The following is a 27,939-nucleotide window of genomic DNA, read 5'->3' as shown; positions in this document are numbered from 1 at the left end:
AACATACCATAATGTAATAAAGGCCATACATGAAAAACCCATGGCTAATATCATCCTCAATGGGGAAAAACTGAGAGCTTTTCCCCTGTCAGGAACAAGATAGGGATGTCCACTCTCACCACTTTTATTCAACATAGTACTAGAAGTCCTAGCCACAGCAATCAGACAAGAAAAAGGACTAAAAGGCATTCAAATTGGTAAAGAAGAAGTAAAACTTCCAGTATTTGCAGATGACATGATACTGTATACAGAAAACCCTAAGGACTCCACGAAAAAAACTACAGAGCTGATAAATGAATTCAGTAAGGTTGCAGTATACAAAATCAATGTATAGAAATCCATTGTATTTCTATACACCAATAATGAAGCAGCAGAAAGAAAAATTAAGAATACAATCCCATTTGTAATTATGCTAAAAATAATAAAATACCTAAGAATAAGCTCAACCAGGGAAGTGAAAGGCCTGCACTCTGAAAATTTTAAAACACTGATGAAAGAAATTGAAGATGATGTAAACAGATGGAAGGATATTCCATGCTCATGGATTGGAAGAACAGATATTATTAAAATGTCTAAAGTACTGCAAGCAATCTACAGATTTAGTGCATTCCCTATCAAAATATCAACAGCATTTTTCACAGAACTAGAAGAAATAATCTTAAAATTGATATGGAACCACAAAGACCCCAAATAGCCAAAGCAATCTTGAAAAGGAAAAACAAAGCTGGAGGTATCACAATTCCAGATTTCAAGATATATTATAAATCTGTAGTGATCAAAACAGTATGGTACTGGCACAAAAATAGACACACAGATCAATAGAATAGAATAGAAACCCCAGAAATAAACCCACAATTACATGTGGGTTTATTTAACTAATCTTCAACAATTAATCTTCAACAAAGGAGGCAAGAATATGCAATGGGAACAAGATGGTCTATTCGACAAATGGTGTTGGGAAAACTGGACCACTTTCTTACACCATACACAAAAATAAACTCAAAATGGATTAAGGACCTAAATGTTATACCTGAAACCATAAAAGTGCTAGAAGAGAACACAGGCAGTAATTTCTCTGACATCACCCATAACAATGTTTTTTTTTTTTAGATATGCCTCCTGAGGCAAGGGAAACAAAAGCAAAAATTAAGTCTTGGGATTACATCAAAATAAAATCTTTGCATAGCAAAGGAAACAATCAACAAAACAAAAAGATAACCTACTGAATGGGAGAAGATATTTACAAATGACACATACAATAAAGACTTAGTATCCAACATATATAAAGAACTTCTAAAACTCAACCCCCAAGAGACAAATCATCTGATTAGAAATAATAGGCAGAAGACATGAACAGACATTTCTGCAAAGAAGACACACAGATGGCCAACACACACATGAAAAGATGCTCAACATCCCTCATCATCAGGGAAATGCAAATCAAAACCACAGTGAGATACCACCTCACACCTGTCAGATGGCTAAAATCAACAACACAAGAAAGAACAAGTGTTGGTGAGGATGTGGAGAAAAAGGAACCATGCACTGTTGGTGGGAATGCAAACTGGTGTGGTCACTGTGGAAGACAGTATGGAGGTTCCTCAAAAAATTAAAAATAGAAATACCATACGATCCAATAATCACACTACTGGGTATTCACCCAAAGAATATGAGAACACTAATTCAAAGGGATACATGCACCCCTATGTTTATTGCAGCATTATTTACAATAGCCAAACTATGGAAGCAGCCTAAGGGTCCATCGACTGATGAATGGATAAAGAAGAGGTGATATATATATACAATGGAATACTATTCAGCCATAAAAAGAATGAAATCTTGCCATTTGCAACAACACGGATGGATTTAGAGAGTATAATGCTAAACGAAATAAGTTAGAGAAAGCCAATACCATATGATTCACTCATACATGGAATTTAAGAAACAAAACAAATGAACAAAGGAAAAAAAAGAGAGAAACCAAAAGACAGACTCTTAACTCTAGAGAACAGACTGATGGTCACCAGAGGGAGGTGGTGGGGGGATGGGTGAAACAGGTGAAGGGGATGAAGAGGACACTTACCATGATGAGCACTGAGTAATATATGGAAGTGTTGAATCACTCTATTGTACATTCGAAACTAATACAACACTATGTTAACTATACTGGAGTTAAGATAAAGTTTAAAAAAAGGCTGATTGGGGTACCTGGGTGGCTCAGTTGTTTTAAGTGTCTGCCTTCAGCTCAGATCATGATCTCAGTATCCTGGGATCGAGCCCTGTGTCCGGCTCTCTGCTCAGCAGGTAGTCTGCTTCTCCCCCTCATTCTCCCTCTGTGCTTGCTCTCTCTCTCAAATAAATAAATAAAATCTTTAAAAAAAAAAAGCTGATTATCATCTGTTCTAGGTTGTTAGGTGCATTTACTGTTTGTCCATCCTAAATATGTCAGCCCTATTTTTTGAAAACTTACAAATTAAGAGGGACTTGGTTTGTGAAATTTAACTGGTAGTTGAGATAAAAAAAAGGAAGCTCTATCATGCCTATTATTTTCTATAGGAGAGACTTCAGTTTTATGAAATAAGTATATTCCTAAAAAGCAGAATAAACAGTGAATCTTTGTAAAAACTAGTAGCATTTTATATTGACAATGATTTTAAAGGAAATCCTATACATCATATTCTTCTATCTGTAAAATGTATATCAAAGATAAGGATACTAATTTTTTTTAACATAAATCCAATACTATTATTACATCCAAAAGTATTTAACAGTTCCTTGGGGCATCTGTGTGGCTCGGTTGGTTAAGCATCCGACTCTTGATTTTGGCTCAGGTCATGATCTAAAGGTCGTGAGATCGAGCCCCGCATGAGGCTCCGTGCTGGGTGTGGAGCCTGCTTAAGATTCTCTCTCTCCCTCTCCCTCTGCCCTCCCATCAGCTTTAAATCTTCCTTAATTATTTCATAAATGTTTTTATAGTTGTGTATTGAATATAGCATGAAGTTCATATTACATTTGGTCGATATCTTGTTGAGTTTTTTAAATGTCATAGGTTCCTCCTCCCTGCTTCTTTATGTTATTTATTCGTTTGTGAAACCAGTGTTATGGGTCAAATAGTGTCTCTCTAAAATTCATGTCATGAAGCCCTAACCGCCAGCACCTCAGAATGTGAATGTATAGAGGACCTTCGAACATGTAGGGATTAGGGGCACCACTTCCCACACCATCAAAAATCCGCATATAATTTTTCTTTTCTTTTTTTTTAAGAGAGAGAGAGAGTGCAAGCTTGAGAGGGGGGAGGTGGAGAGAGAGAGAGAGAGAGAGAGAGAGTCTTAAGCAGACTCTGCACTGAGCGCGGAGCCTGATACGGGGCTCCATCTTGCAACCCTGAGATCATGACCTGAGCTGAAATCAAGAGTTGGATGCTTAACTGACTGAGTCACCCAGGTGCCCCCACATATAACTTTTTAACTCCCTCAAAATGTAACTACTAATAGCCTACGGTTGACCAGAGCCTTACTGATGACATAAACTGTCAATTGACACATATTCTGTATGTTATATATATTATATATGGTATTCTTTTTTTTTTTTTTAAAGATTTTATTTATTTATTTGAGAGAGAGAGTGAGAGAGAGAGAGAGCACAAGAGGGGGTAGTGGGAGAGGGAGAAGCAGACTCCCTGCTGAGCAGGGAGCCCGATGCGGGATTTGATCCCGGGACTCCAGGATCATGACCTGAGCCGAAGGCAGTCGCCCAACCAACTGAGCCACCCAGGCGCCCCTTATATATGGTATTCTTACAATAATGTAAGCTAGAGAAAAGATGTTAAGAAAATCATAAGGAAGAGCAAATGCATTTACAGTGCTGTCCGTACTGAAAAAAAACGCATGCATAAGTTCACCCATGTAGTTCAAACCCGTGGTGGTCAAGAGTCAACCGTGTTTGGAATGAAGGTCTTTAAAGATGTGATTACAGCTGAATGAGGTCACTAGGGAGAGTCCTAATTTCATATGACTGGTGTTCTTATAGGAGGAGGAGGTAGGACACAGACGTGCACAGAGGGAAGAGGCTGTGAATACACGGGTGAGAGCCACTGTCTACACACCAGGCAGAGAGGCCTGCCCTCTGGCCCTGGATCTTGGACTTCCCATCGCCGGGGCTGTGGGCAAATAAATATCTGTCCTTTCCGCCCCCAGCTGTGGCGCTTTGGTAACAGCAGCCTGGCAGGCTAGAACACAGACATTTGTCCTATTGAAGTTCCCGGGTTGTGGATTTGGCTGGATCTAACATGTTCCCTGCCTCCCCTATTCTTCCTGTAAGCCAGTGGCTAAAATCTGGAGGCTGGAATTGGTCCAGGTTTGATTTTTGGTGAGCATACTTGGTGTGTCCTTCCTGTTGCATGACATCAGGGGGCATGTGAGGACTGAGCATCTCTCCTTTTATGGTGTTCAGAGTTTCACACCTTGGTCAGCTTGATCTCTCCATTACCCATTTCCCACCAGCTTTTCATTTGATGGATGCAGGATCAATATTAAGATACAGCATTTCACTGGGGCTGTAAAGTGATGGCATTCTAATTCTGTCATTCCTGGTGCACTTAAATGTTGAGATCCATCTGTAAAAAAGAATTTTGTTTACCTCTTTGTTCAGGAAAAGCAGGTGAAATATGTGAGTGCTTCCTTTCATTTCTACTTTTCAGGAGATTGTGTTAGTTCTCTATCGTTCTCCAAGATGATCAAGGGAGGTTCTCGTTTTATTCTGTTTTGGTATCATTAATGAACGTATGGATTTTAACACTGTGATAGGGTTTAATCCATTGGAGTAATTATCCTTTATGATGTTTTTTGTCCCTTCTTTGGCCAGTGGATGTCCAGTAGCCTCTAATGATTTCCTTGTTTTCTGCTATTATTTCTTACTGAAGATGTTCCAGGATGACCTTGCATGTGCCCTGAGACCTGGAGTCGACCATGTCTCCAAGGGGCCTGGTCCTCTGTGCGGAGAGCCCAGTAAGGGTTCCAGGTGCCCTCGCTGCCCTGCTGGTCATTCTTCCCAGGCCTTTTTTGGGAGAGAACACATCTGTTCTTGTTGTTTTAAAAGAAAATATTCATCATGGAATCATATTGATATTTCTAATTCTCCTTTTACTTCTTCATTTCACATTTGTGTCCTTTTTCTCCTAATGCTGAAAATATTAGTTCCTAATGACATTAATATGATTACAGTATTTTTCTCTGCTTTTTAAATATGTGGCGTAGATGGTTGTACAACACTAAATGGAGATCTTCCTTATTTCTTCATCCAGCTGCCTGGGGACGGCCTGGCTTGATCTGCCTGGCAGTGGGCTGTTCCCAGCTCTCCGTTCTTTCGGTTACTGCTGCAATGCCTGGCCCCGTGCACAAGTTATTTCCTGCTTTGTCCAGTGTGTCCTTGGGATAGGCCCTGGGGGAGGGGGGTGTGAGGCTGAAGGATGGGTTCACATGCAGTTTCGCAGACATTGCCGAATTCCTGGCATTGGAACTGTGCTGGTCTGTGTGCACACTAGCAGGGCATGCACCTGCTTCCCCGGGGCCCCGCTGGCAGGATGGGTTCTCAAGCTGAGTCTTCGCCTGTTTGTCAGTAGTTTTGCTCTTCATTTCTCAGTGGAGAAAAATCACTTTTTAAAAGAAAAATAAGAAAGGATACTTAAAATTTCACAACATGCCAGTACTTAACTTAAACATAAAATACGTAAAAGCTGCCTTATGGAGGAAATCTTCCTGTGCGAAAGCAGGAAACAGACACACTGATAAATGGCAGAACTGGGACTCGAACCCAGGTCGTGCGGCTCCAGAATCCGCTCCCGTGGCTCCAGCCTCCTGCCTCCCCCGATGCAGGCACGCCGCCGCTGGGAGTAACGTGACTCACAGTGCTGGTGTGCTAAGGGAAAGGTCGATTTTCCTGTCTAAGGCATCATGCAGGCTGTGTTAAAGCAAATTCAGTGCCTAAATGGCATGTTGTGGATTTTCAGTGTTGAGCACATACTTATTGGTTAGTGCATTCATCTCTTCAATAAATATTTATTGAGCACCTACTATATGCAGGTACGATATCAGGAGCTGGAGACACATGGCCAACAAGGTGAGTGGGGCGTCTGCCTCCAGGGCTGGTTTATCTTTCTAGACTCTCAAAAGAAAGTTTTCTATAGTTATTTTCATAACTATTTAAATCTTTCTATATAAAGGCATGAACACATGACATAGCCTTTTAAGTGAGTTTCCTTGATTTTATTTATTATTTTGCTGTTACAATTTGTTCTTCAGAGAAAAACTCCTTATTATTCATCTTTTGTTGTTCCTGTATATAAGCCTACTGGTATTCTGACAGAAAGTGTTTATTTTCTATTGTGTAGTTCATGTACTAGTCATTGTAGTTTTATTTATGGATCTGGTAGTTACAGGAAATTAAATAATAAACACAGTGCTTCTATCTTTTTTTAAAAAATTTTTATTTATTTATTTTTTTTAAAGATTTTATTTATTTATCTGAGAGAATGGGAGACAGAGAGCATGAGAGAGGAAGGGTCAGAGGGAGAAGCAGACCCCCCGCCGAGCAGGGAGCCCGATGCAGGACTCGATCCAGGGACTCCAGGATCATGACCTGAGCCGAAGGCAGTCGCTTAACCAACTGAGCCACCCAGGCGCCCCAACACAGTGCTTCTATCTTAACAAGTGGTTGTCTATGGTTAAAGGGCTTCCTGATTAGTAACCAGCTATAAATCTAATTTCCTGTTGTGTTAGTGGACCTGAATGCTCTGCATAGTATTTTACTAAATGTGGAGAAATTAGACGTAATTTTAGATTTTTTCCCCACTGTTTATTGTCATGAATGTGTCAGCATGCCCCCTGTGGTTTGTAATGTGCTTGAACACACACAGGGCACATCCGGATCTCAGACCTGGGTTTAGCCACGGAGATCCCGGAAGGGGGGACCATCCGAGGAAGAGTGGGTACCGTCGGCTACATGGGTATGTGAACGGCTACTTCCAGATCCCTGTGCTTTCTCTCTGAATGCTCGCGTCCTCATAGCGCAGAGAAGTTCTAAGCCAGTTGGCGGGAGCACGGGTGGTGTTGGAAGTCTGTACGCGGCCAGTGTTGGGACCACAGAGGAGTCCTCCTGTCTGCCCTCCTGTCTTACAGAGACCAGGGGGTGAGGCCGGCAGAGGTCCTGCAGCTGCGTGAGGGTAGAACCAGGGCAGGACGGGGCCCTCACTCTGCTGCTGCCACCATCCTGGGCACGCTGGCCTCTCCGGGCCCTCGCGAACTCGTGGTTCCCTGGTTATTGCAAAGCCTCTGTGACTGGGAGGCCCTGGCCTGGGGTCAGCTCCCCACCCGGCAGTGCCAGCCTGACCCTGGTGTGGCCTCTGACGTGAGGGACCCCGAGGGCCATGTCTGCAGTCACCTGCTGCGGGGGTCAGTGCCCTTGGGGCGCCCGTGGGTGTCTGAGGGAGCACCCTCCTCAGGAGGCAGGGTCTTCCCTAGAGGACCAGTTCCCTGTGTGTGTTACTCTGGCTGCTCATTTCGTGCCCTGGGGACAGCGCAGACTGTTTTCAGTGACCCATTTGTTGAAATGTAAGTCACATACCATAAAATCCACCACTCCCAAGTGTACACTTGAGTGGATTTCAGCACGCGCACAGAGCTGTGCAACCACCACCACCAGAAAGAGACCCCGGGCCCGTCAGCACCCCTCCAGCCCCGGTCCGGCGGCTGCTCGCCCACTTTCTGTCTCCATGGACTTGTCTCTTCTGCTCGCTCCATGTAAATAGGATCACACGCTCTTGGGCTTTCTGTGTCTGTCTTCTGCCCCTTGACACATTTCCAGGGTTCATGTTGTAACAAACATTAAGTTTATAATGTGTTATTTGGAATTAATTACCAGAAAATTAAAAAACCAAAATTTAACTTAAATTTCCCTGTATTTGTTATGTAGCTCCTGAAGTTATCAATAATGAACACTATACATTTAGTCCTGATTGGTGGGGACTTGGCTGTCTGATATATGAAATGATTGAGGGACATTCTCCATTCAGAAAATTCAAAGAGAGAGTCAAGCGAGAGGAGGTGGACCAAAGAGTGAGGAAGGATACCGAGCAGTATTCGGAGAAGTTTTCGGAGGACGCCAAGTCTCTCTGCAAGATGGTGGGTCGGGCTCGGGGGAGGTTGGGGTGGAACCCCAGCTTACGGGGGTCGTTTCTACTAGCAGTCTCCCCACCACACAGCCTCCAGCGGGGAGAGGGCCACGCATCCTGGCCTCGCCTGGGAAGTGACGTGATGGGCTTCCAACCCGTGGGAGCAAAGCAGAGCAGTGCCTTGTTAGATTTCTCAAAAGGTGCCTCTGAGAGGGAAGAGTGGTGCCAAGGTCACTCATTTCCTGTGAAACTAAAGATCAAAGAGAACCTTGTTTCTTAGGAACAATGAGGTTTTTCTGTCTGCCCATGTTTCCTTCCTCTTTAACTGGCTGCCAGGGATCGTGTCACGATAGACACCCCGACTTGATGGGCCGCCACGTGTCTGCCACCTTCCTGGATGCGTTAAGGGGCCCACGAGGCTGCGTGTCACAGAGGGGAGAAGACAAGAGGACAGAGACTGCGGGGCTGGGGGCAGGCAGGGCAGTGGTTGAACCGTGGGGGGTGGAATCGCGGTGGGTTACGGGCGGATGAGGAAGGGGGGCTCAGGGCAAAGTCAGGAGGCTGGAGGCAAAGGTGTGAGCACTGCTTGTCGGAGCCATGGCCCCTCTCGCCAGACCTGGAAAGTCTGGGAGGGCACGGAGAGGAAAGCAGGGCTGGCTAGTCATGAAGAGTCGAGGGGGAGAGTGGCGGGGGCGGGGATGGAGGCCACAGAGAGGCGGGCCGTGGGTCCCCAAGTGGGTGCCTGCCGGAACCAGCAGCCGCCGTACCCGTTACTGAAAACGGCAGTAACTTAGGTGAGCTGTTGGTGGCTGGAGATACTGATTCTGTTTCCCTTTCCCTGTTGTTGCCATATGTGGAGTGAGGCGTGTTAGTGGCCTGTCCCAAGCAGTGGGACCAGGCTGGCCTTCCCTCCCGCCAGCTCATTCTGCGTGGAGCTGGCCGTGGTTAGCCAGCCCCTCCAGGGTTAACAGCGTTCTGGCCAAGCTGCTATTTGACCAGGTGCTTGCCACCCGCCAGACACTCTGATAAGGGCTGCAGGAATGTAAAGATGTAAGTTGGAAGTAGAGCTTGCCCCTAAGGAGCTCACAGTTCAATGGCAGGCCTAGAACAAACATGAAAAATAACTATGGTGAAAAAGCAGAATTTGATGGGTGCCATAAACAAGAGAGAAACGAGGGCTCCAGGGTTTTCAGGATGGAGAGATGCTGTGTTCTGGTAAGGGTACTGGGGAAGGCAGGTGCCTGAGTGAGAACCAGGGTTGGGCCTCAGAGCTCGGGGGCCACACCTCAGCTCCCCACACCGGGCTTCCCTGTCTTCCCTGTCCGGCCTCTGCTTTCTTGTCTCTGGCGCGTGCATGGTGATAGCCTCGCCCTCACAGGCTCGCCGGGAAGGGGCGATGCAGGAATGCGTGTGACCAGCCTGGTGACGCACAAATCCTCAGGAACTCCTGCGAGCGGAGACATGTGGTTCTTGGAGAGTTGGTTCAACCCCGGCAGACGGGGACTGGAGGAGAGGGCATCTCCGGAGGCAGGGGGCATCTGCAGAGGACAGCACCTGTGGGGACAGGGATGGTGGGCTGGGCCCCGTGCCCAGTGCCCTTGCAGAGGGGGTGCTGCAGGCTTGTGCATGGCTCCTTGCCCTCTCTGCCTCTCCTCTGCCCGGCGCCTGCTCCCAGCATGCTGCACCCATGTTGAATGAGTGAGCAGACGTGGATTGAGGTCAGTGTTGTACTTGTGTTGGACAGAGCAGAAGGAAGGGCTGAGGAAAAGCCGGCCCAAACAGGGGGCTAGGGCAGCGCCTGACATGTGGACACCTGTCTGCAGTTTTGAAAGCTCTTTGATATATTAATCTTATCTGACCCTCAGAGTGGACTTCTAAGGGGTTTTCTTAGCCTCACAGTTGAAAAATTAGGAGTTTGATTTTAAAAAAAGATTTTATTTATTTATTTTTCAAGATTTTATTTATTTACTTGAGAGAGAGAATGAGAGAGTGAGAGCACATGAGAGGGGGGAGGGTCAGAGGGAGAAGCAGACTCCCTGCTCAGCAGGGAGCCCGATGCGGGACTCGATCCCGGGACTCCAGGATCATGACCTGAGCCGGAGGCAGTTGCTTAACCAACTGAGCCACCCAGGCACCCGATTTTATTTAGTTTAGAGAGAGAGTGCGTGTGACAGAGCGCAAGAGTTGGGGGAGGGGCAGAGGGCGAGAGAATCCCAAGCAGACTCCCCGCTGAGCATGGAGCCCCTGACCCTGAAATCACGGCCTGAGCTGAAATCAAGAGTCAGTGGCTTGACCGACTGAGCCGCCCAGGTGCCCTTAAGTTTGATTTCTGTGACATCCCATAATGGGATGTCAGTGGGCAAACTTGAACCCAGACGTTCTGAGCACAAGTCCAAGGCCATCGGATAGGTGTGTGTCAGCAGCAGGGTTGATGATGGAGTCCTGGAGCCCCTGAGACGCTGGGATTGTATTTGGCATCACACTGAATTCTCAGATCTGTTTTTAATGAGCAAAGCGTACCAAGAATAACTGCACTGAGCAAATCTTGTCGAGCCCTTGCCCCGGCGAGGTGTGGGCGCTGCCCCAGTGAGCGGGATTTCCCACGGCCCTGCCTCTGGAGGTGTGGGTCCAGCAGGAGGGACTGGCCGTGAGTACTTCCCCAAGTGATGGCGTCACACCAGGAGGGACAGGTGTCCTGAGGGAGCACGCTCTGAAGGCAGGAAGCTGGAGCCCGGCTCAGCCAGGCGAAGGGTCTTCTAGACAGAGGGCGTAGTGCGTGTGCAGGCCGTGAGGAGGTGAGCAAGGGAGGGTGTGTGCTGCATGCACAGTTCACACAGCGAGGGCTGCAGGGGTGTGCGGGCTGGTGCACACATGCCAGACGCAGAATGTGCTCGGCTCTTTGCCTGGGAGTTTGGTTTCTCTTCAGAAGAGCGGTGGGTGCGGGCTGTGAGGCGAGGCCAGGTCAGCAGACTTCTCTGTGAGGGGCCGGGTAGTGAGTCATACTTAGACTTGGCCGGTTCCTCGCACAGCTGCGGCGCCCACCACCGTAACGAGACAGCACGGCCCGGGCTGTGTTGTGCTAAAACCTCCTCGACGAGGTCAGGCAGCTTCCGGGCTGCAGCCTGGCCACGCTGTAGACCCAGATCTGTCCTGTTTTGCTTTGAGCACAGCCAAACCTTTCTGACTGATGGTAACTGTGGATGAGGGCCTATTTGGTGAAAATTATGAATATATGAGTAAGGAATACTTTTGAAAGCGATGCTGTCCATTTTAAGAATATACAATTTCTAGAACTTGGTTTGCCAAATTTTTGCCTCATCTAAGCTCCTTAGTGATCTATTTAATGAATAGATTAAAATAGTTTCCAATTATAAACATAACTTAGCATTCAAATGGTATCTGTGAAGTTCTTGACAGTTCCTATTTCTTTTTGAAGAGCCCCCTAATTTTTACGTGGCTAAAACTTTTTTCTTAAGGATTTACTTAGCCGACCTTTATTTATTGGTAGCTCAAAGGCTGTTATATTAGTTTCCACTCCTTTTTGAAGCATTGCATATTCTAAACTCATGAAATCTGAATTAAGGAGGTTTGGTTGAAACTTTGAAATTTGAGTAACTTTGTTTAGATGGAGACGCTCTTTGCTACCCCTGATTCTTTGCTTATTATTATGGAGACTTTCCGAGTTCTCTCTTCTATCCTAGGAGCTTAAATTGACTCCGTTTCTGCCTCTTGCAGTTACTCACCAAGAATCCCAAACAGCGGCTGGGCAGCAAGGCTGGAGTGGCAGAAGTGAAGGCTCATCCCGTGTTCAAGGACATTAATTTCAAGAGGCTGGAAGCAAATATGTTAGATCCGCCTTTCTGTCCTGATGTAAGTACGTCGCCCAGGAACAGGGTGTCCAAGAAAATGGATCCATGGAACCCCGTAATTTTCCAGCAGATGCAGAAGCGCTGGTGCAGCCGGACTGTGCTTCTGCTTGGGTGGCCCCTCCCAGCCCCCGGCCACTCACCACACTGTCCTCACAGGTCCCCACAGGCCTTCCTGCTCAGAGCCCCAGCACCACCACACGACCTCCTAGTCGGGCCCTGCAAGGTCTCCTGTGTGACAGCATCCCCTTTTTTGTGTCAGCGCCTTTAGTCTGGGAAGCCCTTCCCCTCTCCGTGTCTCCTAGGTCTTGGCAGCACGCTGCCCACAGGGAGCCCTGGAGGTCACCTGAGCCTCCTGTGAGCCTGCTGTGGGGCCTACTCAGGGGCCGTGTCCACATGCTTAGCACAGGGCCTGGCTTGGGTCAGTGCTTGGTGGGAACACCTGCAGGCAGGAGATTCCTGCTAAGGAAAGCAGAAATGAACAACAGCAGTCTGGGCTCTCTTCTTAACAGTCTGCTACCCGTGCATTCCAGAAAGGTGGAGATAATTCTGCAGGATATGATGGAACTGAGACGTACAATGAAAACATTTTTAGTTGTGCAAGTCCAGACTTACTATGTTTTCATATTCCAGTATGTTGTAGTAGGACCTCCTTCCTTTGAATTAGTTCACACATTACATGTTTCCTGGGTGCCCACCACCTCTAGACACAGGTGGAGGCATTAGGACCGCAGGGAGCACAAGAAAGCCAGGTGTCCCCGCTCTGGTGCTCGCTCCAGCCTGCAGACCAGCCGACCCCTGAACAGGGATGGCGCGCCCCAGGGACTTGACACGGCCGTGGGGTCTGAGAGGAGCAGGGAAGGCAATCTTCAGGGAGCAGCGATGACTCCCCTTGCTGTGCTCAGAGGCCTGGGGCAGGGCCTGCGAGGTCGGGGCTCTGGAGCTGACATTCTGGGTATTCTACTGAATGTGACCAGAGGAACCGTGGGGCCCGCTGACAGGGGAGTCCCGTGGTAACGGGTCAGGGGGCAGGATGGGGTTCTGGGCCTTCAGCCTGGGCTCAGGCCTCCCCAGCCTTGCCCTGGACTGTCTCCTGAGTGGGGCCCCCACTTGCTTCCATGGCCCTGCTGTGTGGGGACTGAATGGGTGGCGGCTGCTCTGAGGTGTGCTGACCAGCGGCCTACAGGATGTCCCTTCTTGGATCGTGCAGATTCCCGCACGCGGGCAGGGCGTTTCTCAAAACTGCCAGGTGCCTCTTGCATGACCACAGTTTGGCTGGTAGCTGGACTCCGATGCGTTTTGTTCCCCATTTCCAGGAGCTCGGGTGGCTGGGCTGGAGGGGGCTGCGGCCCAGGCTCGGGTGTGCCCTGCTGGCTTGCTGCTGAGGGCAGCTCAGCCAGGGCTCCTGTCCCAGAGGAGGGGCGGCTGGAGGCCACTAGAGGAGCTCTGACAGGAGGTCGAGAAGCGGGACCTGCCCTTGTTCACTTAGACTTTGCGTGGGGCGCTTCACGTGAAGGAGGCCAAGGGTCCTATGGCCCTTCATCCTGCCCCGGCCTGTCACCCATTTCCCACTGCACGAAAGGGAAAGGTGGGGGCCTCGGGGGGGTTGCGGACCAGAGGGGGTCCACGGGGTTTGTGACCGAGGAGAGCTCCCGAGAGGGAGGGAAAGGCCTCAAATACGGTGTGAACGCGTCGGTTTCACATGCGCTGCGTTCTTAGTAATTAAGGAGACTAGGAACGGCTCCAGTCATCCCAGAGGCCAACGCCTCTTTGTTGGTGGTGCACAGCCGCAGGCCATTTACTGTAAGGACGTTGTGGATATCGAGCAGTTCTCCACGGTGAGAGGAGTCCACCTGGACACCACAGATGACACGTTCTACAGTCAGTTTGCTACGGGCTGTGTCTCCATCCCCTGGCAGAACGAGGTACTGCCGGTTTATCCTGGGAGGAAACCAATTGTGTGTGTGCGTGTGTGTTTGGAGGTAAGATTAGGCAAGGCAGCTGCCCCGGTCCCTGCACAGGAGGCGGACAGTTCACCATCCCGGGTCCCACTTTCAGAGTGGGCCTGGCTGGTGCCCGGTCCTTACCTGCTCTGGGGGTGCACTCAGAGGGAGGAGGAGGAGGCTGTGTTCCCTACCCCAAGCATGGGGACGGGAGTGGCCCCCGCCTGCTGAGCTGGGTGTCGGGCGGGAAATGGCTGACTGACCTCACAGTGTCTCTCCCCTTCTCTGTCCTGCTCTTGTGTGGACGCAGATGATCGAATCGGGTTGTTTTAAGGACATCAATGAAGAGGAGCCTGAAGAACACATGGTGTTGAATATAGAAGAGAAAACGTATCACCCGGTTCCCAAACCGAAGAGAGGCTTCTTCTACAGACTCTTCAGGAGAGGGGTAAGGGTAACAAGCATTTTGTTATGTTGGTTTTTTTTTTTTTTTTTTTAAACGGGATGTGTTAAAAGAAAAGAAATATTTCACCAAGGTAAAAAATTTTCTTTTCTCAGATTTCTTATTAAGATATTTCACATAATTTAAGAGCTCTAGCCCTATGGTGTGATTTGAGCCCCACCAGAAAAATCCTCACTATGTCGTTCGCTGTTGGTACGAAGGCTCTGTTCTGATGCACAAGGGCAAACAGGCTCGCCGACATGCAGCCACAGACCCGTCCTTCAGCGAGGAGGCCCGCGAGCTTGCTCAGAACTGAGTGTCGTGTAGACCGGTCGTGGAGCAACCACGTCACGTAGCTCTGACTTGGCCGCGGCTCCCTCGCGGGCTGCTCTCACACAGGACGTCCAAGAGTGGTGCCGAGAGACTCCTGGGGTGGCATGATACTTAGAATGTTTTTCCTAGTCAAGTTTTTCTCCTTGGACTAGTGCATCACCCTACTTCATACCCTGTCCATTCTCAAAGACTTTATTCAGAGGTTGTCCACTAACATTCGAGTCCATCTTTGTTCAGTAGGAAAAACAAGCCTTAGGCGGGAAAGGTCTGTCGGGGCATGTCCACCAGGACCACACTTCCTCGGAGAACCGGGGCCAGGCGTGAGTTAGCGCCGTGGGTTTCCCGGGCAGCCGGTCTCTCTGTGCAGGAAGTCCTGCCTGGACACGCTCCGCACGCCGGCCCACCTCATGCAGGGGGAGCCCAGCCTCATTCCCTTGCAGTGCTCAGCTCGGGTCATGCAATTGCATTGAGTGTGCAACAGAGATGGCGAATCTGAGACGCTGTGTGTGTGTGTGTGTGCGTGTGTGCAAACTGAGCATCCTCCGTACCATGAGAAAGAAGTGTGGAATTCAGCCTTAACGTCAGTGCCCCTGTCCTGTGGTTGTAAACTCTTGTGTCCACCACAGGAGAGTGAAGTGGGCATGTGTTAGGTAAGTGACTGACCCCGCCGCTCTGCCGTGTTGCAGGGCTGCATTAGCGGCGGCCCCAGCGAGAAGGAAGAGTTGCCCGCAAATCTGTGACCACTCACTGCAGAGCCCGACCCAGCGCCGAGGAGCCCGTGCTCAGCGTTCCATCCCGTCCCGTCCCTGAGCCGCAATAAACATGTGACACAGCTTAACACGAGCCATGCGTCTGCAGCTGTCTCTATATTCATACCTGAATCGTGTGTTCACCAAAGCTGGGTTGAAGAAAAAGGCACTTGAGGACCGCCCCGATGCCCAGAAGCCCCGTGTGGACATCTTGTGGCGGGGGCCCAAGCCCCACGTGTGCCCACAGAGAGGGGGAAAGAGTGGGCGTGGACATCAGCCCAACAGTGTCCAGAGCCAAGGGTCCTTTTCCTCACCCCAGAGTGTCCTCTGGTGCCCACCGAGGTGGGAGGCAGGGGGGCCCCCTTTCCCCAGAAAGTCTTTGCCTGTTTGCATCCACACTGACATCCACTCACTTGCCAAGATTCTCCTGTGTGAGGCATGCGTGTTCCTGTGCACGTGCGGAAAGAGGGTGTGGGCAGGACCCGAGGCCAGGGCTTGGCCTTCGGCGCTGCTTCCCCAACTCCGGCAGCCTGGGAGTCTCCGGGACTGCGCAGTGCCTCCGGGCCTGAAGCACAGGGGAAGGGGGTCTGGGAGAGGCCTGTGCTTGGGCCGTGGGCGATGAGCCCCCTCCACGCTTAGCAGTTTCGGAGCTCACTTCCCACACGGGCTAAGGGATGCCAGGACTCCAGGGTCAGTAATCCTTCCCCCTGCCAGGACTGCCCCAAGAGGAAGGTGGCCCCTTCCCCGTGGTGGGACGTGGGCTCTGTTGCCTGGGGTGGGGAGCTGGCGCCCACAGGCCTTGTGAAGACCATGGAGGGGCATGCAGATTCTGGGGGGAGGTGGCCCTGAGGCACCGAAGCGGGGCTTCCTCCCCTATCCGCACGTGCGAGGCCTACAGTGGGGGCTGGGTGAGAAGCCAAGGGCCAGGCCTCTGTGACTCACCAAATAGCAAGGACGTGGTCTGGATCCGGAGACCCCGCCACATGGCTGTGTGCAGGAAAGTGAGCCGGGGTCAGCTGTGTGCCCGGGTTCAGTGTTGCTGCCCTGCAGCTGTGTGTCCCCAGGCACCTGAACCCAGACGGCGCTTCCGGGAGTGCCGGTGACGTGTGCGTGCGTGTTCATGGCCACCTGGAACACAGCAGTGCTGGGGTCGCGCTTCGAGGAAAGCACCCTGGCCGCGTCCTGCGAGACTAGCAGAGGCTGATCCTCAGCTTGCTCTGTATCCGGGCGGGGAGAGGGAGGAGTGACCTTGGGGTCCCGGGCCTTTATTTTAGGGATGGCTTCTCTTCGGATTGGGGCCCTCATCTCGGTTTGAGGACAGCGGGAGGTGGGGGACGGAGGCCCAAGGCCTTCGTAAAGCATTTAGTAGAGCGTTTGGTATGTGCTACCCCCTCAGTAAATCTGTTAGTAATTGTGGAAGAGTAATGCATGCTCATCGTAAACGATGCAGGACGGTTTAAAGAAAATAGAATCACCTTTATTCCTACAACCTGCTTATATTCTGAGACCTTTCAGACCTTCTGTTATTGGTGTGGACATAGGGGCAGTGGTGCGCTTGTCTGCCCCGTCCCTGCCCGGTCACCACGGGGTGGAGGGCCCCTGCCCGCAAAGCCCTGCCAGGGAGGGAGCTAGGGGGCTGTCTGTGCCTGTGGGGCACAGCTCTGGAAACCAGTTAAGTCCTTTGTCCCCCCTTTTTTTTCTGCTTAAGCTAGTCTGAGTTGAGCGCCCCCATGCTCAACAGAAGCATCCTGACTGAGACAGCGAATTTGGGAAAGGATTTTACAAACAAGGAACTTCACGTATTGATATGTCACTGTCTTCCTCCTCTGGTTATAAGCAAGCACATATTTATTAAGGAGAGTTTTGAAATTAAAGTGTACACAATGAAAAATTCATCTTTAATAGCCACTATCCAAAGATAATCCCTATCAGCATTTTACTCTATATTTATGTAATCTGTATTTATTTATTTCTTCCCATGTCATTTAATATCTGTCTCAATCTTTTCTGCACATTTAGGACATCATTTATCAAACAATCCAAACAATTGTTGCTTCCAGCTTCCTTGTTATTATAAACACCTATGGGATGGACAGCCCTGTACCTACATCTTTGTGCACATATGTGATAATATTTTTTTTTTTAAGATTTTATTTATTTGACAGAGAGAGACACAGTGAGAGAGGGAACACAAGCAGGGGGAGTGGGAGAGGGAGAAGCAGGCTTCTCGTTGAGCAGGGAGCCCGACGCGGGGCTCGATCCCAGGACCCCGGGATCATGACCTGAGCTGAAGGCGGACGCTTAACGACTGAGCCACCCAGGCGCCCCTGTGATAATATTTTTAGGGTAGATTTGTAGCAGGGAATCCCTTGGTTAAAGTGTATGAACAGGGGCCCCTGGGTGGCTCAGTCGTTAAGCTCTGCCTTCGGCTCAGGTCATGATCCCAGGGTCCTGGGACCTAGCCCCGCATCGGGCTCCTTGCTCAGCGGGAAGCCTGCTTCTCCCTCTCCCACTCCCTCTGTGATCTCTCTTGCTCTTGCTCTCTCTCATATAAATAAAGGAAATCTTTAAAAAAAAGTAAAGTGTATGAACAACTGGAGTAAACCCTGTAAGAAAGAGCTAAAGGGATTAAAAGTGGCTCTGTATGGCAAGCGTTTCTCCTGGGATGGGCAGCAGTGGGCCGGAGAGCTGTTTTCTTTATAAGCACTGTGTCTGACTTGTTCTTTTAACCATGTCTGTGTATTATTAAGATAAAAATAAACATCGCATTGTGAAATTATTTGTTTTCCCCAAATAAAGCACAATTACACTCTAAAAAAGATGTGTGGGCATTTTAAAAGAATATATATTATATACCCATGTGAACAAATTGCCCTTCTGAAAATTTTAAAAAATTTCCTCTCCAACCAAAAATGTCTAATAGTTCCCTTAGTTTTACCAAAAACTAGATTTTTCTCTTGGTGAAGAGTTTCATTAGAAACAAAGTGTTTTCTTTTTCTTTTTTTTTCCTGTGGTAAAATATACATAAAATTTACCCTCTTGGGGCGCCTGAGTGGCTCAGTCGTTAAGCGTCTGCCTTCGGCTCAGGTCATGGTCCCAGGGTCCTGGGATTGAGCCCCGCATCGGGCTCCCTGCTCTGCGGGAAGCCTGCTTCTCTCTCTCCCCCTCCCTCTGCTTGTGTTCCCTCTTTCACTGTGTCTCTCTCTGTCAAATAAATAAATAAAATCTTAAAAAAAAAAAATTTACTCTCTTAACATTGTTAAGTGTCCAGTTCAGTGGCATTTAGTACATTCACGAGGCCGTGCAGCCATTCCCACTGTCTGTCTCCAGAACTGATCTTGTGATTCTGACACTGTCCTCCCTAAACACCAGCCGTCCATTCTCCCCCCCAGAGAGGAACTTCACATATTGATATGTCACTGTTTTGTACTAAGTATTTGAAATCTGGTGTGTTTTTACACCTAATAGCACATCTCAATGCAGAGTCATTACCTTTGTTCAAATGCTTGATAGCCACATGTGGCCGAAGTGTGGGGCTATGCGCCTGGTCATCATGCGTGCTTACGGGGGCTCGAAGGGAACAGGGAACCCCTGGCTGGCCATGCGGTGCTGGCTGACTTCAGGCTCTGGGCAGTGGCTTTGCTGCTAAAAAGAACATCCTGATCCCAGACATCTTTCACCAGGGATCGAGCATTCCAGAACTTCCAGAACGGGTATCAGCCAGCCTTTGAGCCCTTCCTGCTGGGCAGCCCACTGCTACATCACTGATGGACTGGGATCCCCAGGGTCACTGCCAAGAGGCAGGCTTGTCTCTCCGTACATACCGACATGGTACAGTGCAACTACAGAGAGCCGAAGACCCCGAGAAGATGTTAAAAGCAGACAGAGGGGCAAAAAAGACACTTCACACTCAGAGGAGTGGCCATTAAATCAACAATGGACTTCTCAACAGCCAGAATGAAAAGCAGAAGACAGTGAAGTCCAGATCTTTCATCTGCCACATAAAGTTATCTGCCAACCTTGAATTCTATACCCAACCAAAAATCCATTGAGAATGAAGACAAAGTAAAGATTTTTTCAGATAAACTGAAACAGAGATTTCAGCAATAAAAGGCCCACTAAAAGCAACTCTATAGGGTGTTTTCCAGGCAGAAGAAAATGATCCCAGATGGAAGATCGGAGATGTAGGAGGGAATGAGGAGTAAGAAAAATGGTAAACATGCAGTCAATTTGAACAAATGTTGAGTGTGCAAACCAACAATTACTGTGTCTGTGTTTTCTGCGGTCCGCGTGTGTATACTTACATAGAATTAAAATACACAGCAAGGACACTCTCAAATGCAAGAAGCTTCAGGGGAGACGGGCAGGAGCCACCAAGGCACCCTTGGGAGCTTGCAGCCCACTCACCCTGTTCCCTGTGGCTCTGCCTCATGCCCCACGGGCTCCTACCTGCTTTGGGATTCAGAGTGGGTGGCCCCCAGCTGCAGTGTACCCCATTTGTGGGGGGCGTTGGGGGCTTTAAATATCTCCCTCTCTCCCTGTGCAGGTTCATCACAGTGTGTTGCTAGGCTTTCATTTTTAGCCCCCCACCCAAACCTATTGTTTAACGTCCCCCCCCCCCAAATAGTACAGGTTTGTTGCAGAAGATTTGAAAAATACAGAAAGACACAAGGATTAATATATAAATCACCTCTGCCTGTTTTTAAGGCTTTGGGGACACCAGGTGAAACTGCCCACCCAGCTGTGTTCATCTTTAATGGCTCTGATTTGTGACAGTCACTTTCTATCAGGCTCTCTGGTAAGATTTCCTGTCAGGATTATAGTGAGTTCTGGGCAGATGACTTTCCTCCTGCCCTGGCTGAAGCAGCCACGAGCTGTTGTGGGCAAATGAGGTCTCATGACTCAGCCTCTCTGGATTGGTTACAGTTTGGCTTAGGAGCGCATAAACAGTGATCCGAAGCACCGTAGCTTACACACAACAGAATTGTATTTCTCTCTCACAGCTCCTCGGGCTAGGCTGGGGCCGCACCTCCACGCTGGCTCTGTCCTGCCAGGATGTGCTTTTCACCCTTGTGACCCAAAATGACTTCTCAAGCGCCAACCAATATATCCCCATTCCAGGCAGCGGGAGGAAGAAGGTGTGCGCCTTCCTTCTAAGGACACTTTCCAGAACTAACACCCATCACTTGTGCTTACATCTCACTGGCCAGAACTTTTTGAGTCACATGGCTACTGCCAGCTAAAAGGAAGGATGGGAAATGTCTTTTAACTAAGTGAAAAAGTGCCCAGATAAAACGTCCTATTGCTGACGGCCAGAGTGGCCATTAGGGGGCAAGGGTACTACTTGTTGTGATGACCGAATTGTGCACCCCCCAATCATATGTTGAGTCCTAACCCCCAGCATCTCGGATTATGTATTTGGAGATGGGGCCTTTACAGAGGTGATCAAGATAAAATGAGGTCTTCGGAGTGGGCTGTAATCCAATATGACCCATGGGTGACCTTACAGGACCCAGACACACACAAAGACTATGAGAGGACAAGGGAGAAGACAGCCGTCTACAGGCCAGGGAGAGAGGGCTCTGGAGAACCAACCTGCCCACGCCTGGATCTCGGACTTCCAGCCTCCAGGACCGGGAGAGGATACATCTCTGTGGTTTGAGCCGCCCGGTCCGTGCAGCTTTGTTACAAGCAGCCCCAGCAAACTCACCTTTTGCTGTGTAACCAGCCATCTCCCGGCTTATCAACGCACAGCACTGCATGGCCACCGTGGGTCGGGAGTCCGGGCACAGCCTCACGCAAAGCCTGCAATCAGGTACAAGCCGCCCCTCACCTGAAAGCTTGACCAGGCAAGGACCCACTTCCAAGCACACGAGGTATTGGCAGGAATCCACTCTTTGTGGGCTTTGGACTGAAAGCCCCTGGCTTCTCACTGACTGTTAGCCACGTGGCCTCTGGAACACAGACATAGCAGCCTGCTTCATGAACGTGTACAGGCCAAGAAAGTAACAGCAAGACTTTCTTGACTCCATCTTTTGTAACCTAATCCCAGGAGCGCCACTTTGGCCTTATTTAGTTGGTTACAAGCAAGGGACCAGGATCAGGCCACACTCAAGGCGAGGGGACTATTCGAGGGCATGAATAGCATCAATATCAGGAGGGGGTCACGGGGGAGGGGCGGGTCTGCGGACCACAGCCCCTGACAGCCTGGAGCCCGGCCATTGTGGGCTGCTGTGCCTGAGGCATCAGGGAGCTGGGACCTCGAGGCTGGTGGCAATTCTCTGATGTCGCCTCCCCGGAGGGAGCCCTGTCGCTATCCCCTCAGGGACAATGCTTCTGTGCTGCTGCTGGGCTTCCCTTTATCCCACCGCTTGGGACAACGGACCACGGCGAGGGAAGGTGGAGTTGTGGCTTATGGGCCCGGAGGAGGGCGCTGCCCTGAGTGGGATCCGGAAGATTCGTACTGCATGCATCACCTGCACCCCCCCACCTCCCGCAGCTCTCTCTGGGGCCAACCCTCTCCCTGCCAGGCGGGCGGGACGGCTGCCCCTCGACGCCCGGCTGTCTTCTGCGGTCCTCTGCGGGCTCACCGACCTCCCCTCCAGGGGGTGAAGCTCTGGAGCCCAGGACCCTTCTCCCGGGCCTGCCCCACCCTGAGCACGAGGTGCCCTACAGACCTCTGGAACGGGGTCCTCTCCTTGAAGGACCCGTTAGGGTCGGGCCGTCAATCCTGTGGGTGGCGCCTCTGGGGTCAAAGCTGCTTCTCGCTGCCCCAGCCACGGCCCCTGCGGGCAGCAGGCACTGACCCGGCAGGTTTTTGCCCCCGAGCCTGCCCTAGGCCCTCCCTTGCCCTCCGCTCCCCCCCCGGCGGATGACTCAGCCAGGGGCGGCGCCTGGGCTCCCCTCCTCCCCGACCCGCACTCCGGGGCTGGGCCGGGCGCACGCACTCCGCCTTTCCTCCCCGCAGGGAGGGCCCGGCGGTCCGGGGGAGCCCCTCCCTCAGCCCGCGCCTCGCTGGGGGTCTCCGGCTCCCAGCCCGCCGCCCGTCCTGCCTGAGGCCCCAGCCGCGGCGACAGGGGTCCCAGCGCAGGGGTACCTTCCCTGACGCCCCGCGCCCCGCCCCCTGCCCCGCCCCTCCCCTCCCGGGGCAGGTGCTTCCCCGCCGCGCCCCGCCCCCTCTGCCCCGCCCCTTGCCCCGCCCCCACCCTCGACCCGGTTCTCTGCCCCTCCAGCCTCGCCCTCGGCCGCGTCCCGGTCCTCTGCCCATCCCCTCCCGCCGCAGGTGTTTTCCTCGCCGCAACCCCCTGCCCCGCTTCCCACCCTCCGCTCCGCCCCCTACCCCGCCGCTCCCCGCCCCTTCCGCCGCTCCCCTGCCCCGCCCCAGTCCTCCGCCGGGCCGCGCCCCGCCCCTTACCCCGCCCCCGGCCCGCCCCCGGCCCGCCCCCACCCGAGAGTGGTGCTGTGATCTCAGCCGTGCGGCTGCCCGGGGAGGCCAGCCGGCGGGGGCGGGGGTTGGGTCGGCGCCTCGGCCGGCCATTGGCAGAGGTGGCCGCCACTGGCTGTCAATCCCGCTGGCCCGGCCCGGCCCCGCCCCGCCGGCGCAGCGTCGAGGGACGCACGGCCGCGGGGGGTGCCGGGACGGGTCCAAGATGGCCGGGTGCCTCGGTTCCGCGCCTGTCCGCGGCCTCGCGTCCCATTCATTGCCGCGCTGCTGAGCGGCGCCGCGGGTCGGCTCGAGGGCTCGGGGGGCTGTCCCCGCGGGGCGGGAGGTCGCCATGGCGACCCTCGAGAAGCTGATGAAGGCCTTCGAATCCCTCAAGTCCTTTCAGCAGCAGCAGCAGCAGCAGCAGCAGCCTCCGCCGCCGCCTCAGCCTCCTCAGGCGCTGCCGCAGGCGCAGCCGCCGCTGCCTCAGCCGCAGCCGCCGCAGCCGCCGCCGCCGCCGCCGCCCCCCGGCCCGGCCGTGGCCGAGGAGCCACTGCCCCGACCGTGAGTGCGGCCCGCTGCAGCTCCCGGCCCCGCGGCCCCCCGAACCCCGCGCGCGCGCTGTCGCCCTTCCCGCGGCGAGACCCCGCCCCGTGGCCGTGCCCGGGTCCCCCGGCGTGGGTCTGCGCCGCTCCGCAGGCGGGCACCGAGGCGGGCACCGAGGCGGGCACGGCCCCGGCGCTCTGCCTTCGCCGGCGTGCGAAGTTAGGGGAGGAACTTGCTGCCGTGTGTTTGCCAGAAGCGGGCGGTGCTGTGGGCAGGACTTGGAGAGCCGGGGCCGCCGCTTCCCCGCCGTCCCGTCGTCCCTGAGAGGGAGGAGCGTGGGGCACGGGACGTTCGCGGCGAGCGGGAGCCGGAGCGATGGGGGGACGGTGACGACGGCACGCCCCTAGGCGGCCGCGGGTGGGGAGGCCGCGGGCGTGCGGTCCCGGCCCAGCGGGGGTTCGTTGCGGGCGCTCCTGACGCAGCCTGCGCCTCGAGCTGTCCTCCCACGTTCTCGAGGCACGTAGGTGAGTTCGGGAATCGCACTGGTGGCAGCACCGGGAAGAGACCCGCTTGTCTGAGCTCACGTTGCGCTGCAGCGCTCGAGTCGTGGTGGCCAAGTAAGTGGGGAGCTGCTCGGGAGGTCATGATTAAGAGGTGAGAGGTAGCAGAGTCGGCTTGGCTGTTAGGAGGAGTCGGCTGAAGTTTCTCGCCTGTTTTCAGTCGGACCGTGGTCGAGGGAGAGGTGGGTTGCGGCGGGACGAAGGGTGGGCATTATCACACCGGCGCTGTGGTCCAGCCGCCTGCGGTCCGCGCGGGCGCCTCCTCTTTCCTTCTGTGGACACGGCCTGCTGCCGTCGGAAAGCTAGGGGTCTTGCTTGTGCGTGGAGACCGTGCCTTCCCGCAGGACCCAAGTACTTTCCCCCCAGAGCCTCCGCGAGGCCTTCCCCCTCGGGGCATTGCGTGTCCATCAGGATGTGCACATGGTGGCATTTAGTGAGGACAGTTTTCAAGGGCAGCCCCTTTAAGGAGCTTCCTCTCATTTTTAGTAATGTTATTTTACTCGTTATGTTTCTGACGTGATCCTTGCTGTGTCCTGAGAGTCCAGTTAGAAAATGAGGATTCCAGGAGTAATGTTGACTTAGGTTAGGGTAAAATTTTAGAAAAAAATTAATTTTTACTTTAATAGGTGAAAAACCTTCTTGGATGCATAGAGAAAGACTTTTTTTTGAAGATTTTATTTATTTATTTGAGAGAGAGATATGGTGAGAGAGAGCACAAACGGGGGAGTGGCAGGCAGAGAGGCAGAGGGAGAGGCAGGCTTCCTACTGAGCAGGGAGCCCGATGTGGGGCTCGATCCCAGGACCCCGGGATCATGACCTGAGCTGAAGGCAGATGCTTAACCGACTGTGCCACCCAGGCGCCCAAGAATAAAACACTTTTTAAAAACAATTTGACTTATTTCTACGGCAAGTAATTTATAATCATGATTCATTGCAGACTTTTCTTGTCGTGCTTCTCCAGGAGGTAGATGTCATGCAGGTTCACACATTGCCTGGATCTTGTGTAACAGGAGGCGCTAAGCAGGGCTCTGGTAGGAAGAGAGACCTTACTGCTGTCACTGTCTGTGGGCTTGTTCAAACACTGGGTCAGTCAGAATCCGCCATCTGTTTCTTATGCTGATTTGACGAACCTGAATCTGCTTATCTTCAAAATATGGGTACAAAGAGGTTTCTTTCTAAAGCTGCCTTGACAAAAGTAGGTAGATGTTGTTTTATTACTTTATTTTAAGGTATTGTGTGATTGACTTATTTTAAAAGTGTAATCTATTATTTTCGTGTAAGTAGTGCGCTCACATGATGCAAACTCTAAAATTACAAAAAGGTAATAATTAAAATGTCTCTCCCCCACTCCTTTTTCCTGAGTACCTCTATTCCCAGAGGCAAGCTCTATTATACTTTTCCTTGTGTATCCTTACAGATATAAACCATGCACATATGAAGATAGATTTTAAGTTATTTAAAACAGAAGTATTTCAGAATAGTAATTTCTAAAGTTTCTTAGCACGCTCTGAAATCAACTACATTGGCCTAATTGTAGTTATTTTAAATAAAATGCATGAATATCATATTTGTTGGAACTTTGCTGTTGAGAAAGCAGGTATTCATTAATTTTGAGTAACAAACTCTGCTTACAAGTTTGGATCCTGGCATTTCTGTTCAGGCGCTTCAGCTGAAAAATCCATTCGCCAAAGTAGGATTGTCCAAAAACAATTTAGAAAGTATCTGTTCTATTTTTATGGTCCTCCTCTGTTGTGGGGCGTTGCAGTGTCTCAGCCACGCGTGGGCTTCAGTTGAAGTAGCTGAGTGCCTGCTCGTTGCTCAGCACGTAGGATGCAGGGGTGCTGGGCCGGAGCGGCTCCAGTCTCAGCAGGGCTGGCATGCAGGGGGATGCCGGAGCGGGGGACGGTCCTAACTGTAATTATGGGGCCGTGACATTTGCGTTTGGTACTTTCTTACTGTCCATCAGATTCCCACGTGGTTTCCCCCGACTTTAATTCTTTTTTTTTTTTTTTTTAAGATTTTTTATTTATTTATTTGACAGAGAGAGACACAGCGAGAGAGGGAACACAAGCAGGGGGAGTGGGAGAGGGAGAAGCAGGCTCCCCGCAGAGCAGGGAGCCCGATGTGGGACTCGATCCCAGGACCCTGGGATCATGACCTGAGCGGAAGGCAGTCGCTTAACCAACTGAGCCACCCAGGCGCCCTCCCCCGACTTTAATTCTTCATTCATCGGTAAATATTTACTGAACATCTAATGTATGCCTCTGTGGTAATTGCTGCAGGGCTGCAGCAGTCAACAGTTAAAGCTCCGCCCTCGTGAAGTTTTCATTTCAGTGAGGGACATAGACAATAAACCAGATGGATAAGCAAAATACAGAGTATGGTAGAGAGTGATAAATGAGGGAGGAATAGCAAAGCAGGGGAAGGAACTAGGAAATGTCAGCGTTGACAAGGTGTTGACATCTTAGGGTGTCCAGGGAAGGGCCGTTGAGATTGTGGCTTTTGAGTAAATACGTGGAGAGGCTCAGAGATAGAGCTGTGAAGGTGTATGGAGGAGGGGCATTCCAGGCAGGGGAAGAGGTCCAAAGGCCCCCTGTTTGAGGAATACCAAGGAGGTCGGTTTGGTTGGTTGAACTAGTGAGAGGGAGACTCTTAGTAGGGGGTGGGCTCGGAGAGGGGCTGAGCGCCACAGCAGATGAGTCGGCCCTCCCTGTAGGTGGATTAAAGACATGGGCATTTATTCTAGGTGCGGTGGGAAGTCATTGCAGGGTTTGGTGGGAGGAGTGGCAGGATTTGAGTTCCATTTTACAGTGGATGGTGGTTGAGGACGGAGTGAAGGGGAGCAGAGGCGGAAGCAGGAGGCCAGTTAGAAGCTGTTAAAGTGGTCCGGTGAGAGACGGGGGTGCATGCTGTCATGATGCTGCAGGGGCAAGGTGAAAGTGACCGAAGGTAGAACCCACAGGACTGGTTCCTCTCTGCCGGGTGTGAGGTGATTTAGCTGAGGTTGGTGTTCTCAGTCAGGATATACTCGGCTGCAAATAATGGGAAACCCTGCTGCAGTAGCTCAAACAGGTGAGAGTTCATTCTAAGACAGCATGAGTCCGTGTGAGGAGGCTGAACAACGAGATGAGGGACCTGGCCCCTTCCTTTCTAACTTCCTTTCTTCTCTCTCCCTTCCCTCCTCCCGCCTTCCTCCCCTTCCCTACACCCAACCGTGGGGCTCAAACTCAGGACCCCAAGATCAAGAGTCACTCACTCTACTGACTGAGCCACCCAGGTGCCCCAGTCTTTCTTATACTTAGTTTGTAAGCCCTTGTCCTCATTGTTTCCCATTTTTTAAAGTTGAGTTATTTGTTTTTTTATTGTGGAATTGAAACAATTTTTTATGTATTCTGGACTAGACCCTTATCAGATACATGATTTTTAAAACATTCTTCCTTTCTGTGGATTGTCTCTTCATTTTCTTGGTAGTGTCCTTTGAAAGCACAAAAGTTTTCAATTTTGATGAAGTCCAGTTTTCTACTTTGTCTTTGGTTGCTGTGCTTTTAGGTGTCGTATCTATGAAACTGTTGCCTAATTCAAGGTCACAGAGATGTATTATTCCTGTGTTTTCTTCTAAGAATTTTAGAGTTTTACATTTACATCTGATCCATTTTGAGTTAATTATTATATATGGTGTAAGGTAAGGGTCCTTCTTCATTCTTTTGCGTGTGGATGTCCAGTTGTCCCAGCACCATTTATTGAAAAGATTCTTCTTTCCCCGTTGAATATGTATTGGCACCCTTGTTAAAAATTAATAGCCCACAAATGTATGGATTTATTTCTGGATTTTCAATTCTTTTTTTTTTTAAGATTTTATTTATTTGACAGAGAGAGAGAGAGAGAGAGAGAGTGAGCAAGAAAGCACAAG

At 51.0% G+C, this 27,939-nt stretch overlaps 2 protein-coding genes across 15 annotated transcripts in view; both read left to right on the top strand.

Moving 5' to 3' along the window:
• GRK4 (G protein-coupled receptor kinase 4) overlaps window positions 1-17,641 on the top strand; it is a 99,130-nt gene extending 81,489 nt beyond the window's left edge. For 8 of the 13 annotated variants that reach the window (XM_035005410.1, XM_035005418.1, XM_035005412.1 and 5 more), the window contains 7 exons: window positions 4,030-4,083; window positions 6,914-7,003; window positions 7,969-8,177; window positions 11,903-12,037; window positions 13,821-13,958; window positions 14,287-14,424; window positions 15,438-17,641. In XM_035005410.1, coding sequence (XP_034861301.1) covers window positions 4,030-4,083; window positions 6,914-7,003; window positions 7,969-8,177; window positions 11,903-12,037; window positions 13,821-13,958; window positions 14,287-14,424; window positions 15,438-15,491 — 818 coding nt within the window. In that variant the 3' untranslated portion in view covers window positions 15,492-17,641. Of the gene's footprint in view, window positions 1-4,029; window positions 4,084-6,080; window positions 6,118-6,913; window positions 7,004-7,968; window positions 8,178-11,902; window positions 12,038-13,820; window positions 13,959-14,286; window positions 14,425-15,437 lie in introns of all 13 variants that reach the window. The other 5 variants (XM_035005421.1, XM_035005413.1, XM_035005414.1 and 2 more) reach the window with 4 other exon arrangements.
• A 5,507-nt stretch (window positions 17,642-23,148) lies between these two features.
• HTT (huntingtin) overlaps window positions 23,149-27,939 on the top strand; it is a 139,330-nt gene continuing 134,539 nt past the window's right edge. Inside the window, exon 1 of one of the 2 annotated variants that reach the window (XM_035005403.1) lies at window positions 23,149-23,487. In XM_035005403.1, the coding sequence (XP_034861294.1) occupies window positions 23,276-23,487 (212 nt within the window). In that variant the 5' untranslated portion in view covers window positions 23,149-23,275. Of the gene's footprint in view, window positions 23,488-23,695; window positions 23,994-27,939 lie in introns of those variants that run through there. The other variant, XM_035005405.1, reaches the window with a different exon arrangement.

Source organism: Mirounga leonina, unplaced genomic scaffold, assembly GCF_011800145.1.
Source record: "Mirounga leonina isolate KUSES-001 unplaced genomic scaffold, KU_Mleo_1.0 Mir_129, whole genome shotgun sequence".
NCBI classification, from domain to species: Eukaryota; Metazoa; Chordata; class Mammalia; order Carnivora; family Phocidae; genus Mirounga; species Mirounga leonina.
This window is presented reverse-complemented; position numbering and strand designations above follow the sequence as displayed.